General features: G+C 45.3%; 2 protein-coding genes across 2 annotated transcripts in view; one reads left to right on the top strand and one right to left on the bottom strand.

Moving 5' to 3' along the window:
• The window catches only part of FHIP1B (FHF complex subunit HOOK interacting protein 1B), a 421,115-nt gene that overhangs the window by 297,545 nt on the left and 99,152 nt on the right, over nt 1–24,418 (top strand). The window lies entirely within an intron of this gene.
• RRM1 (ribonucleotide reductase catalytic subunit M1) lies at nt 2,459–20,988 on the bottom strand. The gene is made up of 19 exons (XM_069808739.1): nt 20,726–20,988; nt 19,657–19,745; nt 17,722–17,899; nt 17,133–17,233; nt 16,415–16,474; nt 15,022–15,061; nt 13,902–14,064; nt 13,176–13,317; nt 12,485–12,568; nt 11,680–11,841; nt 11,013–11,092; nt 10,362–10,563; nt 9,138–9,287; nt 7,966–8,187; nt 7,476–7,552; nt 6,483–6,618; nt 5,095–5,190; nt 4,049–4,237; nt 2,459–3,708 (listed from the first exon to the last, which is right to left on the bottom strand). Exons 1-19 carry the CDS (start codon nt 20,742–20,744, stop codon nt 3,520–3,522), a joined length of 2,379 nt encoding a protein of 792 aa, XP_069664840.1. The 5' UTR covers nt 20,745–20,988; the 3' UTR covers nt 2,459–3,519.

Here is a 24,418-nt window from a genome sequence, read left to right as displayed (position 1 = left end):
GGCCAGAGCCACCTGCACCCCAAACACATTAGAGGTGCTGCTGCTGTGGACGGACAGCTGGACACGTACAGAAATTATCATGGAGGTGACAGGTCTTGGTGTTAACACTCACCCAGATGCGATGAAGTTCAAGCCTACACCTCCCATGAATGTGTCCCACGCAACTGGAGATGGGATAACTCCCACCTTCCTGAGGTGGGACTGGACCGCTGCTGAAGGCTACGTGAAGATCAGATTCACGCCAGCCTGAAGAAGAATGTGCCCAGCTTCGGTGCCGCTGTTTGGGACTCAGCTGGGAGCAGAGAGAGCTGCTTGTGTGCTCAAGGGCTGCAAGGTAAAGAGTGAGCCAGCACAGCCCAGGCTACTTCTTATAGGCTGCTGCTGTCCTCACTGTCCTTCAGGCTGACTTTTGGTCTGACTCACGTGAATTTTAACTTTTTGGTTGCATTGTCCCATTATCAGCAAATGGCACGCTCCTCTTCCAGGCCGCCTCTCTGTAGACACAGACGGTCGCGCCACAGGAGCAGCTTGGGCCAAGGCAGGCATCAATCCCTGCCTCGCAGCCTCAGGGAGAGACGTGTAGGTGGTCTCACCACCTCCACTTCAGCTTTAATAGGACAAATGGGCAGCAAGTCCTGGCTACGGAGTGCACGAGGCTGAAGGGAAGGGTCTCAGCCTGTCTCTTTGCTCAGGATCCCCCACAGACCCCATCGGGCAGCCCGCACTCAGCACATTAACCACTATGAACCTATTAGCTTCCCTCATTCTCCCCCTGCTCCAGGAACCACACATAGTCAAGTCGCCACCAGTCTGGGTCTCTAGCATTTAAATCCCACTGTCCTGCCCCCCTTTTATTTTTTTCTCTCTGTAGCTCAGAGCTATTTCCTAGAGAGCAGCAGCACCTTGCTGTCAAGTGGGGCAATGTTCAAGAGGGAAACAGTCTGTTCAGCATTGCTTTAGCCAAACCAAAGCAGAGGTAACAGAAACCTATTTCGGAAAAGAAACTGAGCAAAACTGACCCCACTCAAGCCATGACAGCCTGCTTCCCTGGCTAGTGATAGCAGTTGGGGGATTAAGGAAACAGCAACAGGAATATCTGGCTGGCCTTTATGGCAATAACAGTGTTTGTTGGAACAGTATAGGCAGCAGTAGCCAGCCGAAAGGCCAGGCGAGCAGTAGCCAGGGCAGTAATTAAGGACGAATTGTGTACGAGAGAGAGATGGTGGCTCTTGATGCCTCCCCCCACCCCCCAAAAGGAGCATCAGCACTCAGTGCAACTCTCATTCCCCACTCCAGCTCCTCTCTAACTGCCTCTCCTCTCTGACTAGCAGAAAGCGTAAGCCCTCTTCACTCTTCCCCCAGGAGACCAGATCAGGCAGGATTTCAACAGCACTCGTGTTTAGGAATACCTCAAAGAGAGACAGCAGAAAAAGCAAACTGCAAGAACAAGGAGACTCTAGGCTGCAGGGTCCCCTGGGAGCTACTCCTGTTTACACAGGAGTTACATTAATGGTGCATGAGATCCCACACTGGTCCAGACAGCAGCCACAGTCTTGACAGCCCCATCTGCGCTCTGCCGTCGAGACAGCAAAGGGTCAGCGCCAGATGGGCAGGAGCAGCAGCAGAAGGGAAATGACAGACAGGCACAAGCATCTTCGTAACTTCACTAAACCCATCTATTACAGTCTAAACAGCAGCTCCTCAGCAGATTTTTGCCTCTAGCCCATACCTTCCCACGTACCTGTTGACAGCCTAACACATTGTTTTTCAATTCTCACTAAACTCTCTCTGCCCCATCCAACAGGTGAGATTAACATGTCCTGCAGGAGGGATTCTGCTTCCCCATCAGCCCTGCTCCAGCCCTTGCAATTTCTGAACTTTCCAAAACTTGATCAGAAGAGGATTTTTGTAGTCAAAAGGCCCCATCCCCTCAGAATTTTTTTGGCAAAATTTCTTGGGTGGCACAGCTGCCAGGAGTGGTGATTAGACACAACAGTCTTCCCTTGGAAGCAGAGTGAGCCACTTCAAGGTATCTGCAGTGGTGCCCTGTCAGAGAAACCAGAAGCAGAAGAAATAGCACAAGTGCTGGACTGAAAAACAAGGTGGAAGGGTTCAAGCCTTACCTCTAGCACAGTCCCAGATTTGCCCTGTGAACTCAGCATACCTCCTTTGCACGTTACCGAAACACAGACTTGGCATTACTTCAGCCCCTTCCTCATGTTTACCTCAAGCCCAAATCTTCAAAACGACACAAAGAAACAGACACCTTACAGAGTTAAGCATGGTTGCCCCAGCAAATACAGGGTTCTGCTTACATGCCTCATTTTACACAAGAGCCTTCAGAGAGTTCTCTGGAAGGAACCATGTGCAGGAGGTGCAGGGCTCACAAACAAGGCCCCAGCCTCCAGCTGCTACAATTCACTTTTAATCAAAAAAAGTGTTCCCAAGATACCACTGCTCATTCCTTCGACATTCCACATTTTATTGAGTTTGGCTGGATTAAAGGGTTAGTTGTATGGTACATTAATTCAATAAATATTTAAGAACTGGATGATAAAGCCCCATCCCATTAGAGCAGGGAGTTAAGTACACGGGTAAGTAAAAATGTATTATTTTTAAAAGATCAAATAACTAGCTGGGGTGGGTAAATGCAACTCTCAAAAAAAAAAAAAAATGGCATGTGCACTTCAGAAGGCTTTCTGGCCAAGGACAGCATGGAAGCCCATTACCAGAAAACTGACTGATAAATAAGAGTAGGTTTTTAATACAGAATAAAATGCACTGCAGCAGTTCTGCCATTTCCTGCTAAGAACCGAAAAGGAATATTTACCAAGCACAACGCTCTGCCCTGTCAGTCTGGATGGAGATGAACTGTCCAGGTAGCAATGCACCTACCACCAGCTCCTTTAAAAAGCTTTTTGGAAGCAGAAAAAGAGGGGACAAAGAGAGTAAGAAATGGTGGGAGAAGGTTCTCACTGGCATATGTGCACACACTCCAGCTTTCTAAGCTTAACATAAATTGCTCCTTCACCATGACAGACAGCATAGCAAGCTTACAACACACTTAGCCTAGGGATGTTGTCTTGCTGTCTTTCACAGCAAAGGAAAAGATATCAGTCAGATCCACTTCTTTCTCTGAAGGCACAAGTAACAGTCTTTAGTAAATGAAAAGAATTGTCTGAAGTCCCCAGGACAGATCTTTAAGGTAAGTGGCATTAGCACTTTTCCCTGTCTGTTCAGGAAAAGCCCTGCCTGTAGGGTTCAATGTAGGACCATGCAAGAGCACTTAAGTTTTCAGGAAGCCCAGCTACTAAAGCAATATATAAACTTCTTATGCACCCTATCCATACCTGTGCACCAACCCCCAGTTGGATGGGGAAGCTACAAGACACTACTGTGATCACCCCTCCTGCCACAGTTCCAGCAAGCCTCTACATCCTGAAGTTACGCTAGATGCTTCCATCTTAGAAGGACTCCAGCCAGGTGGAATGGCTTTGCTGGCACTGCAGAGCAGATCCATTAGGAGCCACACATCATACACTCATCCCGGTTCTCCAGGGAGCACACCATGGCTGCTTTATTCCTCTCCTTCTCTTCCTCTTCCTTGGAGGCCTTCTCCCGCTCTCTGAGTTTCTCTTTGTTCAGGGTGAACTGGATGGGGTTAGCAGCTGGTTTTGTCCTTAGGTAGTACATGCCAGTCTTCAGACCCTGCAGAGCAAAAGCATGAGTCTAAGAGCTGGAATCAGCTGGAGGTCAGGCAAGCAACAGCCAAACTCTGAACTGCTGAGGCCGAACTCCCTTAGCCCATGCCACTGTACCAGCCTCACAGTCATGTCTAGTAGTAATCAGGATTAATGGGAGCAATGCTACAAGCATCCGCAGCTTTATCGCTCTAGAGAGATATTCCACTAGTAACACCAGATTCTTGGAAGGAAACAGCTGTTTACCTTTCTAAGAATCAGCAAGACTAACTTTTCATGAAAGAACTTATCAGCCCCCATTTGCTGTCTGTTCTGAACAAGCCTCCCACACCGCTCCTCCCAGATACCTGCTTCCACCCATAGAAGTGCATGCTGGTGAGTTTGCCATAGTTGGGTTCTGCAATGTGGATGTTGAGAGACTGGCTCTGATCAATGAAAGCTCCTCTGTCTGCTGCCATCTTGAGGACAGTCTTCTGGGAGATCTCCCACACTGTCTTATAGAGTTGCTTCAAGTCATCAGGAATCTCAGGTATATTCTAAAAGGAACAGGAAGAGTTTTCCAATGCAGTGTGAACAGTGACTGTCCAAATGTTCCTATTTATAAAACCAAACTCTTCACCAATTGCTGAGACTTCAGTAATCTTGACTAGAACAAGGCTTTTTGCAGCTGAACTCTATCGCTGAATTCAAGCATCCTGTATCTGAAAGCACCCAAGCATAAAGAAACCTTACTTGCTGAAACAGGCCAGCTTCTTCGGGGAATTTGAGAGAAAAAGCTGTTTGCAAACAGACCATTACTGTTTTGCCCTAAATAGTTGTGAGGTCTTACAAAAAGCAATCCAGCAGCTATTACCCCTCCAAACTTCATGACAAGCGGGATGCACTTTGTTAGCATGCATGACTCCAAGCACAACAGTTGCAGCAGCATTTCAAACTCCACAGCATAAATGATTCATCCCACACAGACTCTTCTACATGTAATTTCTGGATCTGCATGTCATATACTTAGCTCCTGTCTCAAGACTACTCCCTGCTACGAAACTACCCCTTTATAATCCTCATGATAAATGGGAATCCAAACATTTGCAGAATCTGCCTAAAATAAAGCAGCCTGACTCAGTATTCGTTCTAGCAATAATTAATAGTACACTTCCACTGGGCTTCTCTATTACACGGGCAGGCTCCAGCAGGAACAAATTACCATTGAGATCAGACACATCCCCTCATATTTCTAATGGAAATGCCACACATTACAGCTTTTCTTCGCCAGGCTAGCTGAGTCACTCATACACAGCAGACCTCAAAAGCACTGTGTGGCAAAATGGCCCCACAGCCAGCACTTCCCAAACTAGCAGGAACCCCTGTGCTGTTCCCCCTGGTTTCTCACACATACCTGGATAGAGCCGTTGTGGGCAATGATTTGGTTTTTCATCTCCTCATTCCACAGGCCCCTCTCTGTGAGATCTTTCAGCAAGTGTGGATTCACAACCTGTAAGGGGCAAGGCCAAAAAAATGAAAGCACTGTATATTCTGCTAAGCTATACACCCTGCCTTACGGCACAGGAACACCTTCCTAGAGGAGATAAATTCACCCCAACGTGCACAGGTTTTTTAGACGGTTAAACAAGACCTTGTACGGTATTGACAAACTTTCACTCTTCAGTCAGCACCAAGGTATGCATGCAGACGGCCAGACTACACACAAGGTTAAAACAACAGGGTAATGAAAGTGAGATGCTGCGGCTGCCGCAGACAACAGAAGGCTGTCTGCAATGCCTGGCTGACACCAACTTGGGGCTAAACTAGTAAGGCAGAAATGGGAGAAGTTACTGACATTACAAATGAGAAAGAGGAGTGTACAGAACTCCCCTGCATGAGGAATGCCAAAAGATGTGAAAGGGAGAGATCTTGGTTTACCAGGGCCACTGACCACAACCTGAATTACTAATTAAGGATGTAAACAATCACCAAGATTGGGGTCAGAAGTAGAAAGAATAAAATAGGTGCAGGCTGTTTATTTGGGAAGAAAAAACAGCAAACTTTTGCTTGCTGGGGCTGGGGGTACCTGTCCAGCAGCCCTGCACCTGACCTACATAGTGGAGTGGGTTAATAAATCTGTTGCTCTGACCTCACCACACGTGTCTGATTTGATCTTGCAGTCAGGAGGAAATGGAGTGCTTTCCCTAACATCAATGAGGGGACACCTCAGAGGGGATGGACAGACGGGACCTCCCTAATAGTTTGATATTCCCCTTGTCTCACACAGAGGTCTCTGCTAACTCCAGCCTCCACAACTCAAATTGTTTTGTACTTTCCTAAATGACAGAACCCTCTGCATCTGTAAAACTTTTACATAACCTCTTCAGATCTCTTCAGTGTTTTACATACAGCTCTTTCCTCAGGACTGTGCAAAGCAGCACTGTGGTCTCAGTTACTCTTCCCATAGCATGCATGTCCTTTCAATAATTTCACTAATCATCATTCATTTAGCAATTATTCCTGCAGGCCATCTTGAGGCCTCATAATGTTTTTTTGCCAGGCAAAAGCAGCACTTCTTTAAAATTTTGCATATTCCGTGATTGTTGTGGAATATGCAAAACTGTACTACTACAGCACATAGTACAGGCTAGATGTTCCCCTTGGCACTTTTGGCCTTTGACATAAACATCTAACTGAATTGAGTTACCAAGCGTGTGGCCTCCATCTTGTCTTTCTTAGCAGTGAAAGTCATCAAAGATATCTAAAAACAGAAAAGCTCTTTCCCACAGCTGTCTCGCTTACCTGAAACTCTCCTGAGAGGACTCTGCGTGTGTAGATGTTACTGGTGTAGGGCTCAATAGATTCATTATTGCCCAAGATCTGAGCAGTAGAAGCAGTTGGCATGGGAGAAAGGAGAAGGCTGTTTCTGACACCGTATCTAGTAACAACAGTCAAGAGTTAGAAAGCTTCAACCAAGTGAGACAAGACAGAAAAGACCTAAGAATAGTCCAGTTTATATACTGTCTGCAAAGAGCTAGGAGGGCCAGTATAAGGAACTCCCAGCTCACACGCTCAGAAATCTCACCTTCTCAGGGTAACCTGCAAACCTTCAGGTTGCCTACAGTAAAAAAAGGGAAGCTCCACTAAACTTTTAACATGGGTCAACATGGAAGCATAACTAAAGTCTCTCCTATTTTCATCTTTAACCAGAGGTTTTCCCAAATTATTTACTCATGAGAAAGGGTGCACAGAAAAAAAGTCTGTCAGGCACTCTACAACTCCACAGCACTCAGGCAAAAACAAAACAAGCAGCCCATAAAGAGCCTGAGACCTCTCCATACAAATGACAGTAGACAGATTTACTAAATTTAAAAATTAGATGCATACAAATGGAACAAATTCATTACAGGCCCTTCATGTTTTAACGATTCCTGTCTTCAGGATGTTCAAGGCTCAGCTGCTTTTCCCTGTCAGTGGGTAAAGAGTTCCCAAGCCCGGATGAGTGTCTCACTCATCACTACATTTGCTTAACAGGAACACAAACCATTCTGCTGATGCATCCAAGATGAAAGAAGAGTTCAGCTAAATCAGAGTCTAGGGGGTGGGCTCTCTCTGGATTGTAAGAACAAAAATGAAAGAACACCATCCACAAAACAGTTTTGAAGAAAAATCTACTGGGGCAGGTGGGAAACACATAGGACCATTTTTACATTTGCGCCCTATCTTTTGTTTTCAGTCAGTCAGAACATATCAAATGTATTTTACATCTAATACAAACTACGCAAGACTACTCACTTAGCAATTTTCTCCTTTAAAGCCTTCCAGTCCCAAAGATCAGACGGGGTGACGTTCCACATGTCATACTGAAGAATCTGAAGAACATAGGTGCAGTCCAAATTAGACAGGGCACTCTTTTCTCCACGTTTTATAAATCACATTGTAAATTGACCTGTTATTAATTATTCTCTGCAAGTCAGCCTCAGTGAAGCCCCTGTATCATAATCTTACACTCAATATTTTAATTGTGCTAAAGGGGACAGCCAGCACAGGCTCAGTCTTGCTTTTCTTCTATTGCTTTCTGCACCTCAGTTTAACTTACGCATTTCTTACTACACTTAAGAAGCCAAATGATCAAGGAAAACTCACACACCATTTGCACTGTTGCAATATTATCAGCCAAAGGTGTTTGAGTCATATGTCTCCTTCTGTATCAAAGACGAGGCACAGTCACATTATCTGCTTTTCATAGCTTTGGCCCTGACACAGGACAGTTCCTGGTACTTACTCCTTTGCTGACAGGAGAACCCTCATATGTTTCATATGGTCCTTGCTCCTTGGCAAGTTCACAGCTGGCTTCCAAAGCACCATAATATATGGTTTCAAAAATTTGCTGGTTCAAGCGCTGGGCCTCGGGACTTTCAAATGGGTACCTCATCAAGATGAAAGCATCTGCCAGGCCTTGCACACCAATGCCAATGGGACGGTGGCGTCTGTTGGAGCGTTCAGCCTGCATGGCAATCAAGCAGAAAGAATAATTACCTTTAGCAGAACTACATAGAATCATAGAATAAATAAGGCTGGAAAGGCCCTCTGAGAGGAATTTTCATCCATACCACTGCCTTAACTTTTATGGGCCATCCCTTCTGCTGCAACAACCCACCTTTCAATTCTGCCCAGTTCCCCACCATTTGCTGGGTGGGGCAGGAATTTGAGGACCCAGATTAAGTTTGTGAGAAGTGATCACTGATCTTAATTGCTCAACCTGACAAAGGGGGCCATGATTTAGAAGTGAACACCAAGCATTTTCTGAAAAACAGGCCCATGAAGACATTTAAACTCATGCATTCAAATTGTACGTGCCAGAAATATGTGATTCTCATCAGGTTTGGCTTCACGCTTTGGGTATTTGCTTATTTCCTCCTCCAACACCCAGCTCTGCTGCTTGCCCTTCTATGTTCTTGCAATGCAACAAACCCTGCTTCCATTCCTCTTCAACAACTACCAACCCTCTTCCCCACATTCCAGAAAGCAGTCTAGGCACCCTCCCAAAGATGCGTAAAACCAACAAGACTGAGTTACACCTTCTTGGGATCTCTCCAGGATCCTTCTCTCTGGTCCACTTTCCACTCTGTTCCTAGTGCTGTTCTGTGCTTTATGGAAATCCTCACACATGAAAAAATTCCAGCTGCAGAACCATCTCAAGGGGAGGCTTTTTCTACAACTGCTTCACTAAAGAACTGTTCTGGGTTGAAGCTTAAGAAGCCACTAAACAACAGGTCACATCTGCAAACAGACAGTTAATGGAACACCCAACTATTTGCTAAAACAGGTTTACAAAAATCTGTCACTGAATCCCTCTGCCCAAGACTGAGCTGGGATTGCTACAGAACAACAGGCCCTTTGTCACCAGACTCTCGGCATGCCTTCAGCCCCACACTAGCTCAGCACTGCACTCACCTCTGGCACAGGGTAGTAGTTGATGTCAATGATTTTGTTCAGGTTTCGGACAATAACTTTAGTGACTTCAGCTAGCTTCTTGAAATCGTATGTATGCTCTGAAGTGACATACATGTTCAGGGCTATAGAGGCCAAATTACAAACTGCAACCTGTGGAGAAAACACAGTGAAAACAGGCATGCCAGCCAACACCCCACGCAAAAAAACCCACAATCTCAGTTCCAGAGCATGCTCTCTGGATTATCCAAACTATAGGGAAACAAATCGAGCAACCTAAAAGGCTGGAAAAACACACTCCTCATTTCTACACTATCTTATGAGTTGTAGAAAGGGTAACCAATTCAAAAAGGCTTAGTAGAAATCAGTATCAGCATAAAAATTCAATTCTCTGCCTAGTCAATCATACTGCCTGCAAGCCATCCTTGCATAAACTAAGCCTAACCATTTCTTGCGTTGCCAGAACCAGCAGCTGATCCCAGTGAGATCCAGACTATATTATATTAGGTCATTTTCTTAGTCATTTTTTAACACTAGCATTTTTGCCAACCCCAGGAGAACTGAAAGAAGCCAGCTAAGATTTCTTGTGCAGTGCAGGCAGGCAAGATGGCTCTCCAAATCTTCTAGACTACTCACGATTTTATATGCCAAAGAGTGTGAGCTAAAGAACAACTAGTGGCTCAGACAGTAGAAACTGATACTTTAAGGTACAACAGCCTCAAGAGCTTTAGTGCACTAGAAATGCTCCATGCTGTACTAGCACTAAATCATCTTCATGTCCTTCCTTTGCCTTTGTTAGCAATGCTGCAGTCCAAACAGCACATCTGTAGAGCACCAAGATTAGGGTAGTACACAGGGAACTTGGGTGGAACTGTCACTGAAATGTTAAGCCTGGGAGTAAGAGGTATGGTTTTACTAAATCATTAGCTGAACAGATGCTTACATCAGCTAGCAGCAAGCCAAACAGCTCACTTCTCCCTCAAGCTTTCAGACGTTTGCTTTGATGGGTATCTTGTTTTATATCAAATCCTCCACGGGAGTTGGAAGGAAGGGGAAACCCACACACAGAGTCTGTGGAAGAGTTGTAAGTACTCGAGTCAAAACATCCCCAGAATTTTCTTAGCTACCTGTTGCCTTCTCCAACCAAGAGTCAGACATATTCTAGAAAGCTGCAACAGAAGCAGTCACATCTTTCCTAAACGCTACAAGTTCGTAATCTCCACCTACCTCATCTTTGCTGGTATACTCCACTATTTCTGTACACAGATTGCTGCACTTGATGGTCCCTAAGTTCCGCTGATTGCTCTTCCGGTTGCAAGAGTCTTTGTACAGCATGTACGGTGTGCCAGTCTCTGTCTGGGATTCAATGATAGCGTACCAGAGCTGCTGGGCCTTCACCACTCTGCGGACACGGCCTTGCTTCTCATAACTGCAACAGGGCACATGTTGCTTAATAATTCCAAGGCTCTCCAAAAATAGCAGTGAAAGACAATCATTTTTAACACAATATCAGGCTCTCAGGCAGGCAAGACTCCATTCACTTCTCAACTGCATGAACTCTGAACAGTCCTTGTTTAAAGGAAATGGAAAATCTTTCACTACAACATCCTACACAACTCGTTCAAAACAAAGCCATCGACCATTTTAAGCAGGGATCAATTCAGAATTTCCCTTTAACAATCTTGAGCATGTCACAGTTTGAAGCAAACAGTAAGTAGACCTTCTCCATCTTTGTTCTTTTATCAATCTGATAATGGAACTCGCTGACCACTTATGAGCCAACACCACAAACCTGTGCTTTTGCTCCCAGATACCACACGACAAGGGCAGTTCTGTGAATGGATGACCACTGCTTAAAAATATATTCACTTTTCTCACCTCTCATATAGTTTCTCAAATTCCTCTCCCCAAACCTCATCTAGGCCAGGACACTCATTTGGACACATTAAGGACCAGTCCTGTAAGGAAAAACATTCAGAGAAAATCTTTAGGCACTCTGTCAATTAAAGGCATTCAACTTCATCAGCAGACCCTATTGTGAACAGGAGCATGTGAACTACACTTCCCATCCTGAAAAACTAGGAACGAACTCTGCCAGCAGACATGGGGAAGGTGTTCATCAGACTAGTCAGATTTATTTAAAAGTAATTATATGAATATTTATAACCAAACTGCATTTCAGGAAAATGACTGGTTCTCAAGATATAACCCATTTTAAAGCAACTACAAGCAGTCATATGAAGATCAATTTACTGAGAAGATTTTAATGCTTTAAGGAAACTCCAGAGTAAAAATTTAGCGTAATAGTATAAGTACATAAGTCATGGGCTGCAAGATTAAGCACTGAAGCAAAGTATCCCACTGGAGTTCTCCAATTCCATTCTCTACCTGCACAGCCTAGTTCTCAAATAAGGTGCAGCAGCCTTTTCAGGAAGTTCCTTTGCTGCTAGGCAGACAGATCTGCAACCCTTCATGAACTCCATCCCAGGGCTGGTCACCTGTTTCTCTATTAACAGACCTATTCTGCACCAATCACGCTTCTTACCTGGTTGGTTTCAACTCGCTTCATGAAAAGATCAGGAATCCAGAGGGCAAAGAAAAGGTCTCTAGCTCGCTGCTCTTCTTTCCCAGTGTTCTTCTTTAAGTCAAGAAACTCAAAGATGTCCAAATGCCATGGCTCCAGGTAGATGGCAAAAGCCCCGGGTCTCTGATACATAAAACATAGTCAAGATCAGAACAAATTGTCCTTGAAAATAAAATCTCCTGCACTGCTCCTGTGTGCACACAATACCCTAAACTAACAGGAGCTTAGTTTTATAGTCTCGTTAAGGCAATTTCAATATGTTTTTTTGTGTTACTGTTGTTCTCACTTATTGGAACTGGGCCGTGTTACTAGTTCCAGATTCTCAATAAAAATGATTTAGTACCAAAAAATGTATCTCTGCTGTGTAAGCAGGGGCTTGACAAATATTAGATTTACTTATTGTGTCATGCCTCCATTGACTTCTGGACTATGTGAAAACAAAGGATCAAGAAGCTTTCTACAGTCTTACACCTTAATTCACTATAGGGCGTTCAAGGAGTGGCTAATAACCAGCACAAGAGGCTGCTCTAACATGTGCATATTGTGCAGCAGACATATACCAAAAGATATAACTGCATGATAAAATGTATAGTGAAAGGGGAACACCAGAATACCAACAAGAAGGAGGGAAAATGCCATATTCTAATTATGTGTCATCTACAATCACTTCATCAGCTCACTGATGTTACTGGGTCAATCCTTCAGAGGTGTGGAACCTCTGACCTCAGGTTCCCTTCCTGGGCATAATATAATGGAAAGCCAGTACCTTGTTTCCACCTTGATCCACATAACGGGCAGTGTTGTTGTAGACCCTCAGCATTGGAACAAGCCCGTTGGAATTTCCATTTGTCTGCAGAGGCACAGGAAAACCATCAATACTGAAAAACAACTGCCTGAAGAGATGGGCCTACATTTTCTGCATGTCTTTCAGCAGTTTGCAAAACTCTTGTGCTGAAAGCTAGGAACTGACCACCCCAATCAGTTATTTGGTAGTCCCTTCTCCTCACCTTTTTTTTAAATAGACGAAAATGTATATATCAGCTAATGGTCCCAGAGTTAATAAAATGTACCTCCTAATTTCTTTTTGTCACATGCACTGCGACAAAAAAACCAAACACACATCCACAGATGATGTTGAGCAGTTAAGACTTACAAAAGGAAAAGGGCTAATGCACAAGTCTCTGAGCATATTCCTAGGTTGCTAATAGTTGGAGATGTCTGATCAAACAGTGGAATAAGATCCTCTTTTTAGAAGGACTTCTATTAGGAAGCCAAAAAAACAAGGAAAACCAACCTTTTTGCCTTAGAGCATAGTGAAAAGAGAAGGACTACTGAGCTAGACCGACTGCTGTGTTAAACTGAGTCAGTAGAAGCAGCATTGATTTGGCAACCAAAATATAGACATTTCCTGAAACCAGAAGGTCAACCGCTGCTGGGAACACCATCTGCACACTTACCCCAGCAATATAGCTGCCCGTGGCTCGGATACAGCTCACAGCAAGGCCAATCCCACCAGCAGACTTTGAGATCAGTGCACACTGCTTCAGAGTGTCATAGATTCCCTCAATGCTGTCATCCTTCATGCACAGCAGGAAACAACTAATGAAAATAAATAGCTTTATCATACAAAGATTAAAACAAAAAAAGGGAAGAAGTATTTCACCAGGGCTGCAGAAAAACAAGAGTAAACACTGAATCTTTAACATGTTATGCAAAGGAAATAAATGATGCAAAACCATAGGTTTCAAAGTGGAATAAAGGATAGTTTTAGAAAACATCATGAGCAATAGTTGTATTACTGATACCTGTGTTATCAAAGCAAAACATTTTTTAAATCATATCATTTATGCTTGCTATTTTTAGCATGTTTTAGAAAACAATTACCAGGATTCACATGCACATAAGTAATTACTATGCACATAAGTAATTTTTAAATAAAATACAGCCATGTAAACATTTCCATTAGCTTTAGAAGCTTACAGAAACCTGTGTATTTTTCCCCAAAGACTACACCAGAGATCAAGTTAAATTTGACAGCAGCTTCTCAAAACTTCATAAAACTATCACAGAAACACAGCTACTATTTTTAGAAGTTGTGAAAGCATTTCATTTGAACAGACCCAATCTCCAAAACTTTACCTTCATCTAGTTATGCATTAAGCAAACTTGAAAGCCAAAGGTACCTGGAAAGCTGAGGCCGGTTGGTGCCTGCATTGAATAACGTGGGGGAGGCATGGGTAAACCACCTTTCAGACAGAAGATTGTAAGTTTCAATTGCAGCATCAATGTCATTTTTGTGGATCCCCACCGATACCCTCATCAACATATGTTGAGGACGCTCAGCAACTAAACACAAAAAGCAAAGCGGGGGGGAAAGAATGTCAGTATGACATTTACGATTAGTACAGACAGATGTAGGGGTCATAGCAATAAGCTACAAACAACGTGCAATGGGCCACTTGAGAGCCATAGTTTTCATAGAAATACAGAATAATTCAGGTTGGAAGGAACCTCAGGAGGTCTCTAGTCCGATCTCCTGCTCAAAGAAGAGTCAGCTAAGAGAATCAGACCATCGGGACTTTATCCAGTCGGGTTTTGAAAAACTCAAGGACAGGCACTGCTGCATAACCCCTCTCAACAACCTGCTCCAATGCTTGACTGTTCTCATGGGGAAAAAAAAAACCCACCTGTATTAACAGTTAAAATCCAATCAAATATCCAATCCAGCATCCAATTGCTCTTTAGGTTTATTATGTTACAATTAACCTCTCAACATTCTAGTGTCCTAGGATTTTCATGCTAAGGGCCTGCCATAACTGGCACAGATAGCACAGTAGCTCTTTCGGCTTAAATTTATTAAAAAGTGCTTAGCATTATGGAACAAGTTATCAGCTGGATAGGAACTACTTCATCTTCTAAATCCTAGATAACAGGCAGCTTTCAAAGCACTAGGGACCTCAAAACAGACGGCTGAAGCACAGTTGTCCAGGTCACACTGCTATTATTTGGAACACCCAAGTAAACTTGGCACAGTGCTGCTCTTTAATGATCAACTGTTCTTCAGGCAAGCATACTGCTGCCACCAAAATATGTTAGTTTTCTTAGGCTAAGAATCAAGTTGCACATGCCCACAAAATATCTACCACAAACTTTTTGCTAACTTTTTTTAAACCAGTACACAGTGCTTTCACTGGAATGCTTTATGGAAAGCTATGAGGTAGGCTATTTACCTCCTCAACCCCTGTTCTGAGCCATGGTCTTGACTTTTAAATAATACTTCAAGATGATACAGACAGTTCTTACCTTTTGAGTTGATTTTCAGCAAGTAGGAGCGTTCAAGAGTCTTTAAAAAGAGAGAATGCATTTTAGTAGACATGCAGTTTTCAGTTTTTAAAAAAATCCTGTTAACTGCAAACTCAAGCATCTTCATGTTCCTTATCCCAGGCTTCAACAGAAGCACCAACCCTGCACTCCACTACTACTCTTGTTAATGGCATAGGATATTAGGTGACTAATGACTAAAAAAAACCCAGAAGTCCACTGTAAGGTTCCAACACTGAGGACTCTAGGCTTTGTATTACGGAGTGGTAGTGGAGCATGCAGCCACAAAGTTCAACACTACCTCTCAATCCACAGTGAATTAAGGCTAGAAGACAAGGGAGTGCTTGTTCTCCACAGCCCCATCCCTCCTTAAAGTATTGTTAGTTATACTACGACAATGCTTTCCAGACAACCTGTATCACAATCTGCAGCACTGGGTGTTGAACACACAATATGACAAATATGGCAACCCTACAACTGCAGCACATCCCTTCTAAGCTTGTACCTAATGGATTACAGCAGTAATTACAGGAGGGGATGTCAGGAATTGCATATCTATATACATATAGAAACACATCCCCCCCTTCAAGGTCCCCTCTTTCCATCCTTGCCTATGCTGTTTCCGCAGCTGGTATGCTCTTTACACACACTAGTTGTTTCCTCATTGCAGACTACTTCCCCCAAAGCAGAAGACACCACATCAGGTGTGTTGATGGAAACTCCAGGCAAAAAACCCCGTTCTTACAGAGATTCACAAGAACTATCTGAAGTACCCAGTGCTATGGAATAGCAAAATACTCTCCAGTTAACCCTCCAGAGACCCCACTGCATCATGCCCTAAAACAATTCAGCAAAGAACAGCGTGTTATCAGGGGAGCAGAAGGAGCAGATGGTGGGGGCACAATAGACTGGACTGGTTGTGGGGGAGATGTTCCAGCAACATGGAAGACGACAAAATGCGTGGGACAACACACTGAGAACAACTGTTACACAAAACAATGAGGAAAAGCAAAAATCCCTTTTTTGGTTTATTAAGAATCAGATTATTTCCTTGAGGAATGGCACGAGCTGGGAAGCTTTCAACAACATTTGGTGCTATCTGCTGTGAAACAGTTAATGCCCAACAGTTAAAATATTGTAGCAGCCGAGGGTACACAACAAAGCCAAGAAGAAAGTACATGATTCATCCAGTTAGGCAACTGTTTTGTGCAGGTATTCTTCATTTTTAACAAACCCACTAATGTCCCACTACTCCAGTGCCTTCCTTGCCCAAATCAAGATGATTCTGCAAGTATTCCCATCCTTCCCAAAAGATTCAGCTCCAGAAAAATATCAAAACAGCAGTCTTCATTATCATGAGTAATGTGCTTTTTACCTTAAAACCAAAATAGTTGTAGGAGAAGTCTCTGTCATAGATAATGGCAGAATTCAGGCGCTGAGAGGAAATAATACAGAGAAAAATTTACATTTACAATCAGGTTTTTTGTGCCTCACATTAAGGTATAACAATATTATCATTGTTTGGCATTTCTGGCCTCAAAGGTCTAGTGAAACAGATATCAGATCAGAGGAATAAAGTAGGGAAGAGCACTTAGCTTGAAACAAGAAACGCACAGCTTTAACAATTTTTTTTCCAAGTACAACGCACAATTGTTGGCTACATTTTACTGAAGTCTAACTAGACACTAAGAAACACAAGAGAGAATCAAAATACAAACATGAGTTCCCATAAGATCACCGACCTGAAACAACTGGAAATCAGAAACCAAACCTCACGTCTCCCTTCTGTGCACACAAAACAGATTGCTACATCAAAAGCTACTTTTTCTCCAATAAATTTGTGCTGATCATGACTATGAGAACATCCAAGAAAATAGATTGTACTACAGAAACATCCTTACATGAAGGAAATTCCTACATCCTCTCTTTTAAACTCTCCAGAACAGAGCAGTTACCACCTGCACAGGTTTCTGCGTTGGCTTTTTGTCCTAAAACAAACATGGCTTGCTTAAAAATAAGAAAAATAAATTTTCTGAACTAGTTCACTGAATTTTTAAAACTTCGAAGTGAAAGAAAAAAAAAAAGTTACATACATCTTTGTTGGCCAAAACTACGTCTAGGGTTTCTTTGGAGATCATTGGTGAGTGCTTCCCATTGTGAGGGTTTATGTAGTTGTAGAGATCATCCATCACATCTACAACAGAAAGGTATTTAAAAAGAAGGACATCCACAGACCTATATATGCATCATCTGTCATTTGTTTTCAAGGATTTAACAGGCAGGACCACGCATCCTCTAAAATAACCCCCTCCAGCTCTACAAACATACACCTTTTCTTCTACCTGCTCAGTACTATTACTAACCCATTAACCTTAAAAGTGCACTTCTCTTACAATGTTTTTTTAATAGAATTTGTAACACATAATAAATGGGAAAGTGGGTGCAACCTAATTTGAATCAGTTCCATTTTTCATCATTCTATTTATACAGATACTTTTCCAAAACAGGCAATTTCATTTTCCCTGTGACATGCCTAAAACTCATGTTTTTCATCTCCATGGCATTTTTAGTTAGCCTGGGTACTTAGTAACTTCTGCTTAAGAGATTTCCATATTTATATCCTCTAAAACTCCTACTCCCTTTCTGACTAACTGCCATCCAAGTGCCCCCAAAGAGACTTACCACTGAATACTTTCTTAGTTTCTTTGTGCAAATTGGACACTGCAATCCTTGCTGCCAGGATAGCGTAGTCAGGGTGTTTGGTGGTCAGGGTTGCGGCCGTTTCAGCAGCCAGCGTATCCAGTTCCACCGTTGTGACACCACTGTACAGTCCCTGAATCACTTTCATGGTGATCTGGGCCTGAAAAAGGAAAATTCTGGAGGTTAGATACCTGTTGTTGGGGGAAAAAAAATCCTGAAACCATTTAAGATGTAAGATATGCTTCACTATAAGCAGTACTGTTTGTTCTGTTTGAATGGAAAAGCAAATTAAAATACCAAACCCCCTTAGTGAAGTACTGACTCCTAAAATTTTAAAGTAATACTGGGGCAGAAGGGAGAGCGAGGAAAGAGTGAAGAAAGCAGAAACTGTCAATCCAGAATCATTAACAGTTTTTAATCTGCAGACACTTTCCTAAAGGCTAGAATAGAGTAGCAGCAAAGTTCATAGGGGAAAAGTCAGATTAAAACAGTACTTGCTCGTAAGTTTTCAAACTCCAAATGAAGCTTGACTTTATAAATGCCTGATGAGACATGGAAGTGCTACGCTTAAAGTCATTTCATGACAAGAGCAAAAAAAACCCAACCCTGGAAGGGATACAATGGCTTTTGCTTCATGGCTTAACTCAACTGGCTTCATCTGCCAGTTGGGACCTTTTGTGGGAAAAGACTTTTGCATCTATCTCTAAAGTACTTTCTGCTTTACTCTCAAGCACTTAGCACCGATCACTACAAGAAAGAGCATATTCTACACTGGAGAAGAGAGGTCGAATCTAACGTGGTAACTGCCAAATACACTGGCAGCGCCAACAGCCTCACAAAACCAGGACACGTAATTTTCAAACCTTACTCTCTGAAAGTAAGCATGTTAGGTTAGGGATTTTTACTAGTGGCTTGTAGAGCATCTGGCACAAGAAGTTCCAAGTCCAAAAGGAGAAACTCAATTCCAAGAAGAGCAATGTCACACACTACTGCAGAATAAATAAGAATGCAGTGCTTCCCATAAGATTATCTTCATTATCAAGACAGGGTTATTAAGAGTCAGGAGGACTAGGAATCTTGCTTCTGTCCTATCACCAACTCCCTGTCACTGAGATCAAGACAGTGTACTTTGTGTTTCAGTAACCAAGTCACTAATGCTCCTCCTCCTGCTCTCTATGGCTGAAGAGCACCACTTTTTGGTACAGAATGAATGTCAAATATTTTACAGATGCAATTTAAGATATGAAAACAGATTGTTAGATCTTCAAGATGGGAAGAGCCTAAGTTGGCAACTCCAAATGAACAGACTGGGTCTGCACATCTGCATAAAAATCTCACAGATATCAATGGATCCACATAGGAGTCATCCTCTGCACAGGCTTTGGAAGGAGAAGCTTACATGAGTAGGATCAATGTGCACTCAAAATCCTACGCAGCTTGAAAAAACAAAGTAGGGATATTATAATGACAGGGGGGTTCTGTCAGACAGAAAGGGCACCTTGTTTTATTAAGAGAGGATCAAGAGCTACTTTCCATATAGTATTGCTCAAGCTTTGCAGATTGAAATTGAAAGCAATCTACCAAAACCAAAATATGTGAACTGGAGCAACAAACAACTCTTTTTTTTTAAGCACAAGAAGCTCAATCGCTTCAGCTTTTGAGGTAAAAGCAATTTACAATAGGTAAACTGATTTTCCCCCACCACAGTCTAAGACTCCGTATCTGTGAAGCAAAAAAGCTCAGAACACAATCAGAAGAAACACATTATGAATGCATTTGCCAAGACTTCCTGCACAGGCCACCATGCTTGGCTTTTGCCACAGAGAATAACTGGGTAACACTGGCTCACCGCTGTCAGGTTTTAGCAGAGATCACAAGGGGCAGAGAACAGGACAGCAGGAAAAAGGACAGACTCACGGGATCGACAAAGTCAGCGTTGAGCCCATAGCAGAGCTTCTGGATGCGTGATGTGATCTTGTCAAACATGACACGCTCTTGGCGTCCATCTGTTGGAGAAGAAGTTACTGTCACAGCAGCTCCCGTTACGACAAAGAACCAGTTAAGCACAGTATCCTCCTGCCCAGCACCTCACACAAGGAGCCAGCCCTCTTTTGGGTGAACTTGGGGTGGGAATCACCAAGCACAGCCTGTTCAGGTTCTCTGTTCAGGCTCAAGGAGAAGAGAGGCTATCCCTCCACCCTGGCATGTTCTTGCTGCAAATGATCAATACTATGCATGGGATCCCTCACTCAGAGGCGCAGCTCTCAATACAGTGAAGAAAAACAGGGAGCTCACGCCACTTCAGGAGGGGCATGAGTACCCGCTACAAGGCCAAGAAATTCGCACTCCACTCCACCTAAAACTTTGCATAAAACCAGTTCTCGGGACCACTGCTGCAGAGATGGGGAACCCAGCTGAGGGCCACCCCAGCCCCCCTGCCCCCCAAAGGCTGGGGATCCCTCCTTTGATCAAAGGTGTGGGACCCAAGCACAAAGCTTATTGTCATTGCGGGGAGGGTGTCTCCCAAAACTAAGGGGTCTCATTCCTCATTCTTGATGTCACGGGCGGAGATCCCTCACTCTGGCGTGTCCTTCTCCCCCCCCGTGCAGTGCAGATGGGGTGCTATCCCCTCACATTCGGTGCCGTGCAAGCTGCCCCCAAAGCAGAGGGGATCCCATCCTTTCACGTCCCATGAGAGACACCCCAAAACAGAGGGGGGCCCCTATCTCTTCACTTTAGGTGCCATGAGAAGGATCCCCCAAAGCAGAGGGGGTCCCGTCCCCCCCGCACCAGGTGCCATGAGACGGAACCCCCCCCCGCAAAGCAGCGGGATTAACCCCATTCCCCCACACTCGGTGCCATGAGAGGAGACCCCCGACCCCCCCCAGAGAAGAGCGGCCACCCCATCTCCCCCTCGCCCCCCAGTGCCGAGGGAATCCCCGTGCCGGCCTGTCCGTGTCCCCCCGCGGCGGAGGGCCCTGCTCACCCCGCTTGACGACATGCATGGCGGCGGTCGGCGTCCCGGGTCTCTCAACGGCTCCTCAGCGCCAAGCGCGGTCTAAGCGCTTCCCGCTCCCGCCAACTGCGCTGACCCCGCTGCGCCGCCGTAGCGCTCCACCCCTCCCGGCTGAGGCTGCGGGCGACATCTTGCCTCCGGGCGCTGCCTCCTTCTTCACCCCCTGCCCCCACCGCCATGACTTCAGCGCTGCCTTTCACCGTTAGCGGAGACTCGTCCCTTCCTCCATCCCCGCCTTGCCCCCCTCTCCTCCCGGGAAACACCACCCCGCCCGGGACGGCCACGCCGCTTGCCCGCTTCCAAGATGGCGGCCGACAGCCCGCCTGCCGGTGGAAGGAGGCGGTGGGACGGAAAAAGGCGGGTTACGCCGGCGCCAGGGCGCGACGTACGGAGACCGCGAAGGGACAAAACGCCCTCGTCCTGCGATAAGCAGTATAGCAGTAACAATGGCAATTATAATTATACTAAAGCAAGGTCCAGACATGCTATTTAATGCGATCCGACAACGGAGATCCCCCACAACCCCCGTTCTGCCCATACCCCACACAGAACACCACTCCCGTGGGCCAGAGGCCCCTACGGGCATGGCGGCCTGTGCACCAGCATGGCGCCCAGCCCAGGCCCTCCCGTGAGGGGCAGGGGACAGGAGGGGAGCTGGCACCCCGTCAAGAGAATGGCCCCCAGGGGACACCCAGCCCCTGGAGGTCTCTGAAGGACAGGACCAGGGGGACACCGAGCTGCCATCCTTGGCCAAGGCGGCAGGTGCCCCAGCCGAGGGTGGCGTGAAGGGTGCACGTCCTGCTGCAAAGACCTTTCAGGATCTCAAAAAAGCCCGTGGCCGCCCTTAAAACATCAGGACTGACAATGTCGAGGAGGGGGCACCCTCCCCCTGCGCTTCAGGAGGGCGAGCCCCCTCCCTGCCCCTGTGGGCAACCGCCATCTCCTTCTGCAGCACTTGCTCCTCGCAGAGGCAGGGGAAACGGCTGGGAGCCCAGGCTGGGGTTTACCCACATAATCCAACCCAAAACGTCAGTAGTTCTTCTGCTAACCTGCTCTAAATGTCTTGGGAACCAGCAGCCAAACAGCAGCTGTGGCACTTGTGAGTCTGACATGGCATGATAACATCTTGCCTTTATCGTTTACAGCATCTTCCTTTTCTGCACAGAGCCTTGTGAAGTACCTCTTACCACCCGAGAAGCGCACCTGCCTGCAGGGGACGATGCTGAGCGGTTTAACACCCCACGGCCTCATCTCTGCGAGTGGGAAACGGGAAGCAGAGGCCAATACAGTACCGCAACGGAAACGTCAGGTTTTGCACTGTGAGAGTATAACCATCCAACGTACCCTTCAGCTGAGGCTAATCCTGCAAGTCTCAGAAAGAGATCCCAGGAGCTTTAGTGGCACAAAGTGGCTGGAAATTCAGTTACTTATTTCTTCTGGAGGGACCACTGTCACTTCCCACACGAGGGTGTTGATTCCATTCAGTCTCAGAGCAAAAATGGCAATTGCCAATTCCTCAGCACCAAGGTTTGCTCTGAAGGTGCCCAGTGCACCAGCAGGTCAGTCTGATCCTGCTCAGCTTGAGCGAGCCAAGCAGGAGCACAGCACAGAGGCTGGCAGCCCAAAGAGCTCTTGTCTCAAAGATGTGACACGGGAAATTTTTGGAACTGATCAGGAAATGGGAATAAATTTGGGGTTGTTTCTCAGTTTTGTTGGAAAAAGGCCTACAGAAGGAAAAAGCATGGCATTTTGATCCATTTGAGCTGTGCTTACAGATCTTTGCCCTCAAGTTCTTCTACTCTGTGTTTTATTCACTCTTTTGGGAAAAAACAGTAGTAGGTGGAGCAGTTCTTTCATTTTATGAGGATGTGACTGTATGCCATGGGTTAAACTGCTGCAGAGGAAAACCAGCCTCCTCCCCTCCAGCATGGCTGTGGCGAGATCAGAATGACCAAGATAAACCCAATTCTTCAGACATGTGAGTTTGGGACAGAAATGTAGCAACAAAAACTAAATTTCCTGAGGCTGCACAATACTTTTACCTCCATCTATCTCTGAGACAGCTGTGGCTGGAGTGGGAGTGGAGTGTCTGTGCTAAGAGGTTCCTGTTGTTACTCCTTTGCTGATTTCCACAGTGAAATTTCCTCAGTCTGAACTGGCTGCTTCATTCAAACTATCAGAGCCACAGGCATATGCAGCCGGCACGTCAGCTGCACAAGGGCATTGAGCCTTTCTCAGCTAGGAAACAAGCGCTGAGCTGAAACAGCACTCAAAACTGAACCAAGGGTGCTTCAGTACCTTATATTCATGCAATGTGAAGCCACAAAACAAAGGAGCTGATCCTGCCATGGGTCAAGGGGACAGACATACCAAGGAAATCATAGCTCCCGCCTCTTGCCCACGTGCTTCTGTCTTACCTAGTATGAAGGGAGCTGGGAGCTTGCATGTGGGTGCACTACCCTGGCATGCGCTGCAGGGAACCCAGGATGCTGGACCAGCAGAGAACTGCAGAGGTTTGCATCTTAGCTCACGCCAGAGCTGACATGCTATGTGATGTTCTGATGCTGACCCCTTTTCTGGACCAAGGGACGTCCAATCTCACTTTCAGCAGGGAATGGAGTTCAGGCCTCTCTTCCAAAGCAGCCGTTGATGATGCTGATGATTATGTATCTGACTATGTAGCTGGTAAACCTGGGCAAGTCTTGAGTTCATGTCTTCCCTTTGGGGAATTCACACTTGTGCTCCCCATCACCCAGGGAGCACTGTCCCTGGCAGGCTGCAAGTGTCCTCGGGAATGAGACTCTCTCCAGTTCTCCTGATGAAGATCTGGTTTTCTCAGTCCTGCTGGCTTGTGCTGTGTGCTTGTAGGTCACATAGCAGACTGCGCCCTGAGAAGACATCCTGAAAATCTTGACAGTGCTGCGGTGCCAGGCTGCCCAGCTGGCAGCACTCCTGGTGCAAGTGGAGAGCTGTTGGGCTTGAGAAACATTGCTGGCAAAAGCAGGGGAAACCATGAGAGTGAGGTGGAGGCCTTGAGTCATGGAGCGAGCTGCACAGAGTTATCTTAATCCTGCCAGGGACAAAGGCCTGGGCTGCTCTGTGACTGGCTCTGAGGGCCCCCAGGCTCCAGTGGAAGTTGTGAGTATCTCAGGTATCTTGGGGGTTTCTTACAGAATCCAGTCTTTGAGGAGAAAATACAGATGGAAGAGTCTAATTCTCTGCCTCCTGGTTGTTTTGTGCATCATAGCACACCGTGCTAATTCCCCAACACTGATTACTGGCTCCTCAGTTGCCCTGGACCAACTGTGTGCAAACCTCTACCATAAGCAAGACCATCAAAATTACCCAAGTTAAAAGTACCTCTTCCATTTCCCTCTTTCAGGTGGAGTTACAGTTAATTCCTTGACCCAGAAACATCTGCAGACATTCTGTCCATTTGAAGAGACTGCTTGATTTTGATTGTCTCTCTTGCAAGGTCTAGGACTTTGCACTGCCCCAGGAGTACAGCAGGGTTCTGGCAGATGGCGTGAGATGAAGGCGACCACAGTCATCAAGCAGAATGACTCCTTCTTCCTTTGGTTGCCTCCCATGATGAGCTTCCTTTTTTGCTCCTGACTTACATTCGATTGCAGTCATCCCACAAAGACTTTATACAGACTTTCA

This window comes from Haliaeetus albicilla, chromosome 20, assembly GCF_947461875.1.
Source record: "Haliaeetus albicilla chromosome 20, bHalAlb1.1, whole genome shotgun sequence".
Lineage (NCBI taxonomy): Eukaryota > Metazoa > Chordata > Aves > Accipitriformes > Accipitridae > Haliaeetus > Haliaeetus albicilla.
Note: the sequence above shows the minus strand (reverse complement) of the source record. Positions and strands in the feature narration are given on the sequence as shown.

What these genes read in the sequence shown, in the direction of transcription:
- RRM1 (XM_069808739.1), bottom strand. An exon ending in AGCGAGTTGAAACCAACCAG is followed by an intron (nt 11,093 to 11,679) that starts GTAAGAAGCGTG and finishes TTTTCCTTACAG; the next exon opens with GACTGGTCCTTAATGTGTCC. An exon ending in TTAAAGGAGAAAATTGCTAA is followed by an intron (nt 6,619 to 7,475) that starts GTGAGTAGTCTT and finishes TGTTGTTACTAG; the next exon opens with ATACGGTGTCAGAAACAGCC.